The sequence below is a fragment of the Salvelinus fontinalis genome, chromosome 6 (assembly GCF_029448725.1).
Source record: "Salvelinus fontinalis isolate EN_2023a chromosome 6, ASM2944872v1, whole genome shotgun sequence".
NCBI classification, from domain to species: Eukaryota; Metazoa; Chordata; class Actinopteri; order Salmoniformes; family Salmonidae; genus Salvelinus; species Salvelinus fontinalis.
In genome coordinates, this window is record NC_074670.1 from 75,506,391 (window position 1) to 75,513,626 (window position 7,236).

Consider the following 7,236-nt stretch of genomic DNA (forward strand, 5'->3'; position numbering starts at 1 on the left):
CTCATTCTCCCAGAAGCACTGACCTGAAAAAGGAAAACTGACAGCAGAAAAATAAAGGGGGGTAAGGAGGAGAGATAGAGAGTGTGAATTATTCTGCTGTGGCTTTAATTCTGTGGGTCTTTGTGCTTGTAGCTTTTTCAACCGCCAACCGCCACATAGTGCCGGAAAAACAATATAACAAAATCCCCAAATCCCAAACTAAATTGGAGTCCTGGAGGCGACTGACTTCAGAGCCGCATCCAGGGATATTACAATACTATGAAGTACTGTACACCGACTTCAGATCCACATCCAGGGATATTACAATACTATGAAGTACTGTACACCGACTTCAGATCCACATCCAGGGATATTACAATACTATGAAGTACTGTACACCGACTTCAGATCCACATCCAGGGATATTACAATACTATGAAGTACTGTACACCGACTTCAGATCCACATCCAGGGATATTACAATACTATGAAGTACTGTACACCGACTTCAGATCCGCATCCAGGGATATTACAATACTATGAAGTACTGTACACCGACTTCAGATCCACATCCAGGGATATTACAATACTATGAAGTACTGTACACCGACTTCAGATCCACATCCAGGGATATTACAATACTATGAAGTACTGTACACCGACTTCAGATCCACATCCAGGGATATTACAATACTATGAAGTACTGTACACCGACTTCAGATCCGCATCCAGGGATATTACAATACTATGAAGTACTGTACACCGACTTCAGATCCACATCCAGGGATATTACACGTCTCTTAGTTCCTTAGGTTCTCATACACCCCTAAAGTTGTTTATTTGGTTTGGTTTTCCACTATATGAAGACCCACACACCCCCACACACACACACACACACACACACACACACCCCCACACACACACACACACACACACACACACACACACACACACACACACACACACACACACACACACACACACACACACACACACACACACACACACACACACAATCACACACACAGAGATAGAGAGAGAGAGTTGTATGAATTGCACTCTCTGCACTCTCAAGGTTGCAGTTGAGTGTTTATTTGTCCCCATGTCCCTCTACTGCAGCTAGAAGCTAGCTGATTTGATAGCTCATAATGAACCCTTCACAGAGTGTCCTAACTGCCTCTCCCTCCCGACATTCTACAGCCAGCAGACAACAAGGACAACTGGGATTGTGGGGAATTCCATATGTTAATACACGCAATAAATTAATAGTCTTCTGTAATTGAAATTGGTACTCATCCGGGGTTAGCTAACAGACAGTGAGCGAGCCAATCAGTCAGCCAGTCAGCCAGCCTCCACTCCTCTCAAAAGAGAAACACTGACCTCTTCAGGTCAGTAGCAGGACTGCATACTCTCTCTGTCGCGGTTTCCCGGCCCCCGGCACCACTCGCTTTAGTGTTGATTAATAAGGTCAATTTGACATGAGGGACACTGGATGTTAATGCTTGTCTAAGTAATTACCAGAGAGGATAGATCTGCTGTTGGGTTACCAAACACAACACCATGCCTAATGAAGCTCTGCTAAAGCATGTTGACGTACTCATACAGCAGGCCAGGGGTAGGTAACCCTGGTCCTGAAGGGTCACAGCCACGTCATGTTTTTGATTCAACCAACCTGGAAGAAGACCAGGTGTGTTGAATGTAGGAAATCACTGAACTGATCCATTAGCTCAGTCGGTCAGGTGTGGTGTCTAGTTGGGACAAAATCCTGCAGTACCTGAAGCACTCCAGGAACAGGGTTTCCTAGCACTGCAGTAGGCTATCTGTTTACTTGAAAAGCTTCCGGCGATGAGAAGACGTCCTGGTTTTTAAGGTTGTTGATGGGATGGGGTACACCAGACCTGAGTTAATTAAGAGGGACAGTGGGGAAGCTGGGAGAGTAACAGACAGACAGGGATGCCACTCATTGTTGTCCTGAGAGTGAGAGGACTAAAAGGCAGATTTGTAATGTATTTAGACACACAGTGTGTACAAATTGTGGATTATTCTCTTGCTAGTCAACATCTTCATCCTCGGGGTAAAAATGGCTGTATCAAAATGTCAATAATACAAGTGACAGACAATCTTCTACAGGGTACATATAGAGACCAATCTTCTACAGGGTACATATAGAGACCAATCTTCTACAAGGTACATATAGAGACCAGATACTAACTCTCTCTTTCTCTCTCTCCTCAGGGACCCCAACAAGCCTGTTCCTCAGGACACTAAGTTCATCCACACTAAGGCTAACCGCTTCGAGGAGGTAGCCTGGTCTAAGTACAACCCCCAGGATCAGCTGTACCTCCATATCGGCCTGAAGCCCCGCGTCAGGGACCACTACCGAGCCACCAAGGTGGCCTTCTGGAAACACCTGGTGCCCCACCTGTACAACCTCCATGACATGTTCCACTACACCTCTACCACCACTAAGGTACCGCTACATCTCTTTAACTCCCACCTGTATAACCTCCATGACATGTTCCACTACACCTCTACCACCCCAAAGGTACCGCTACATCTCTTTAACTCACACCTGTATAACCTCCACGACATGTTTCACTACACCTCTACCACCACTAAGGTACCGCTACATCTCTTTAACTCCCACCTGTATAACCTCCATGACATGTTCCACTACACCTCTACCACCCCAAAGGTACCGCTACATCTCTTTAACTCACACCTGTATAACCTCCACGACATGTTTCACTACACCTCTACCACCACTAAGGTACCGCTACATCTCTTTAACTCCCACCTGTATAACCTCCATGACATGTTCCACTACACCTCTACCACCACTAAGGTACCGCTACATCTCTTTAACTCCCACCTGTATAACCTCCACGACATGTTCCACTACACCTCTACCACCACCAAGGTACTGCTACATCTCTTTAACTCCCACCTGTATAACCTCCACGACATGTTCCACTACACCTCTACCACCACTAAGGTACCGCTACATCTCTTTAACTCACCCCTCTCTTTCATTTGATTGGTTTACTGGAAAGTGTGGTGTGATTTGTAAATACACTTTCTATTTAAGTTTGATTTGATATGTGGTGATATGGGTGTGTTACCTAACTTAGTTGAATACACTGACTGTAAGAAGTGGCTCTGGACAAGATATACATTATAATATGTTTGATTTGATTTGAAGGTCCCCCCGTCCGAGACGACCCAGAACTCCCTGTCCACTAAGAAGACGTGGCCCTTCAACACCAAGCGGCCCCCCATGTCCCCGGCCTACAACAACGAGGATAATGAGGCGTGGAACGGAGACGAGGAGACCGGCCCGTTGGTCATAGAGAATCCCAGGGACTACTCTACGGAGCTCAGCGTCACCATCGCCGTGGGAGCCTCGCTACTCTTCCTCAACGTTCTAGCCTTCGCAGCGCTTTACTACCGGAAGGATAAACGGAGGGAGGCTTCGGCAGGTCGCCGCGGCCAACCCAGCCCACAGACCCGCCACGGCCAGGCTACGTCCAACGACATCAGCCACCACCAGCGTCCCAACGAGGAGGAGATCATGTCCCTGCAGATCAACCAGACGCACCACGAGTGTGAGGCGATGGGGGTGGGGAACCCGGGGAATGACGAGGGGCTGCGTCTGGCCTCGCTTCCCGACTACACTCTGACCCTGCGGAGGTCACCGGACGACATCCCTCTGATGACCCCCAATACCATCACCATGATCCCAAACTCTCTGGTGGGGATGCCCAACCTTCACCCGTACAACACTTTCACAGCCGGGTTCAACTCCACCGGCCTGCCCCACTCCCACTCCACCACCCGGGTATAGCTTTACGGAGGAGAGGGATGGTGGAGGAGAGGAGAGGGTGATGGAGCAGGAGAAGAGGATTCTGTTTTTATAAATATCACAGGGAAAGGGTTTGGGGGGAGGGGAGGAGAGGGAAGGCAGGAATAAGTGAGTGGGATTAAAAAGTCAAGAGATTTAACGAGACTTTTACTACCAAGAAGAGGACGGAGAGTGTCTGAGAGGAGAGGAGAGCTCACTGCTTTCTGTGTGGATGTCAAGTTGTGCAGAGCTGCCAAAATCAAATTGCTAGTCCTCCCTGCCTCGATGGAATGGGACTGAGGAGGGGCCCGTTCTGCTGTGTTTTGTTTTCTAATAATCATTTTAAAAGCCTTTTTAAGCAGACTGACAGGGGAAATTATCAACACATTCTTCTTGAATTCATAACACCAAGAGAAAAGTGCTTTTGTCTTTCACATCTTTGTCTCTCCTGTGGAAGACAGAACAGACCTCAAACAAAGGCCTCTACCAGGAAATCAGCATTATGTTTGAGTCGCTTATTTTGTTTTGTTTCAATGCCTTACAAAAGCTTGTCTTGTTTCGATTTGTTTTTAATCCTTCTTCATTTTCTATTGTTCCCAGAGACTATTCCGTGTGGAGCGTGTCATATTTTGACTCAAAAGACACAAGTGACTGAATCATGAACTGAACTGAACTGGTACCAAGAGTATCAACTCTACTGCAGTGTTGAAGATGCAGAGAATTAAAAAGCATCTTGGTGCAGCTATCTTCTCTGTTGCGTACCCACACAACAGCTACAGCCACACAGATGGTGGTATCTTTTTTTATCTCCCATAGAAAGGATTTGTCTGGAATAGACTCTGCCATCCTAGATGACACCACAGAGATAACAACTATGTTACTGTGATTGTTTTGTTAAGAAAAGAAAAAAAAAGTCCATATTTTGCAACCAATTTAATCTGTTAAGCGATCTGATCTTATCTTTCTCCACGAAGTGTGCACTTTTACACACACACACGCACACACACACACACTGCTCAGCGCACCTGTGTGTCGGTGTGCATATAAACATGGTTGTGTGTGCGTGTGTACTTGCGTGTGTGCATATGTTTGCACATGTGTGTGCAAGCGTGTATGTTTGCGCACCAGCGTATCCGTGCACACGCGTGTGTGTGGGCTTACACAACTGTTTCTTGTGTTTGTAGGGCGTTGTATGTGGCGGCAGGATCGGAGGGGGTGGAGGGCGGGAGTTCTTTCTCATCTTGTTCATTCGGTTTTCTGTCACCAGTGTTTACGCTGCAGCTGTGTCTCTGGGTGTACGTCTTCACTGCGAAATAGCACTTTTGTTATTTGATAAAAAAATATATGTCTAATTTTGCTTAAAGTTGACAAAAATAAATCTATTATTTTACGTGTAAGATATAAAAAAAAATTGCTAAAGATTCAACTGAACTAACTGACTGGATTCCATTGAGTTTATAAGAGAGGGAGAGAATCTCTTGAAAAGCAGACAGTGACCTGTCTGAATAAACTACATCAGTGCTCTTGGGTTTCTTTGAATATACTGTATATATATATAAATATGGGCATACATACACATACGTATAGGGCTTTTACACAGACATATCCCTCCCATGAAACTACTCTACTAGTGAACTACTGTTAAGCAGTGCAGAGAGGTAACTACACTAGGTAACTAGTTCTACTGTTAAGCAGTTCAGAGAGGGAACTACACCAGGTAACTAGTTCTACTGTTAAGCAGTTCAGAGAGGTAACTACACCAGGTAACTAGTACTACTGTTAAGCAGTTCAGAGAGGTAACTACACCAGGTAACTAGTACTACTGTTAAGCAGTTCAGAGAGGTAACTACACCAGGTAACTAGTACTACTGTTAAGCAGTTCAGAGAGGTAACTACACTAGGTAACTAGTACTGCTGTTAAGCAGTTCAGAGAGGGAACTACACCAGGTAACTAGTACTACTGTTAAGCAGTTCAGAGAGGTAACTACACCAGGTAACTAATTCTACTGTTAAGCAGTTCAGAGAGGTAACTACACCAGGTAACTAGTTCTACTGTTAATATCAAACTGAAAGCACCACCAACATGTATGAAGGTAATTTCTGTGTACGTGCTGTCTTCATCATCGATAACATCATGAAGCTGAACAACCGACTGCTCCAGGTGGCTTTGTACGAGCTCTATATGTATATTTATGTATAAATATATTTAATATTTATTTATGTATACCAGATGCATACATGCTGATTGTGCCATGTGCCAAATTAAAACCAGAAAAATGGAAACGTTTCACTAAACCTTTTTTCTTGTGCTGAAATTCTTTCTTTTTTGATGGAAATTCTGTTTCTCCTCTTCGTCATTTCTCTATTTCCATTTAGACTGAGATTAGAGTTTTAGAAAAATCACCATAACAGAAATTGTTAATCTCAATGTTCTCTCTCTCTCTCTCTTCCCTCTTCCCCCTCTCTCTCTCTCTCTCTCTTCCCTCTCTCTCTCTCTCTCTCTCTCTTCCCTCTTCCCTCTCTCACTCTCTCTCTCTCTCTTTTCCCTCTTCCCTCTTCCCTCTCTCTTTCTCTCTTCTCTCTCTCTCACTTCCCTCTCTCTCTCTTCCCTCTCTCTCTCTTCCCTCTCTCTTCCCTCTCTCTTCCCTCTCTCTCTCTCTTCCCTCTCTCCCTCTTCCCTCTCTCTCGCTTCCCCCTCTATCTTCCATCTCTCTCTCTTCCCTCTCTCTCTTCCCTCTCTCCCTCTTTCTCTCCTTTCTCAACCCATAAGAAAATCAGGCTAAAAACCTCTTCCAACAAAGCCTGAATTATGACAATGCTGATTGCTGAGTGACTTCCTGCTGGTTGTCAGAAACAGCTTTGAAGGGGACAATGCTCTTGATGAGAAGGAGGACACATCAGAACAAATGCATCATTACATGTGGCTAAGCATTGTGTATCCTGTGTTGCCAGACAATGCATGGGAGGGGAAAGGGGTGTGTGTCTTGTTCAGTACCAGTCAACCCCCTCCAGCCCAGTGTGAAACATTGGATCCATACCAAACGGCATCCTATTCCCTACATAGTGCACACATAGACATGTGTTTAGGGTCATGTCTAGAAGGGATGCTGTTAATGTATTTAGAATGTTTAGACGCTCAGTTGCATAGCATTATTTAAATATTTCCCATGTTATATTAATGGTTATACAACGGGTGGGTCTAATCCTGAATGCTGATTGGTTAAAACCGCGTTCAATATATCCTCCAAACACCGGCTTCTCAGGCATTATCACTTAAGAAGCTAACATGGCTGCCATAGAATGTTGTAGTGTCATGTTAATGAGGTTCTAACATGGCTGTTATAGAATGTTGTAGTGTCATGTTAATGGGGTTCTAACATGGCTGCCATAGAATGTTGTAGTGTCATGTTAATGAG

At 44.9% G+C, this 7,236-nt stretch overlaps 1 protein-coding gene across 4 annotated transcripts; it reads left to right on the plus strand.

Moving 5' to 3' along the window:
* Positions 1-2,173: 2,173 nt before the first annotated feature.
* Positions 2,174-6,115, plus strand: LOC129858423 (neuroligin-3-like). Of its 4 annotated transcripts, none has more exons than XM_055927634.1 (2): positions 2,174-2,449; positions 3,182-6,115. In XM_055927634.1, exons 1-2 carry the CDS (start codon positions 2,420-2,422, stop codon positions 3,821-3,823), a joined length of 672 nt encoding a protein of 223 aa, XP_055783609.1. In that variant the 5' UTR covers positions 2,174-2,419; the 3' UTR covers positions 3,824-6,115. The 4 variants fall into 4 exon arrangements, with proteins under 4 accessions (XP_055783609.1, XP_055783606.1, XP_055783608.1 ...); XM_055927631.1 differs by lacking the exon at positions 2,174-2,449 and adding an exon at positions 2,683-2,824; XM_055927633.1 differs by lacking the exon at positions 2,174-2,449 and adding an exon at positions 2,835-2,899.
* The last annotated feature ends 1,121 nt before the right edge of the window (positions 6,116-7,236 follow it).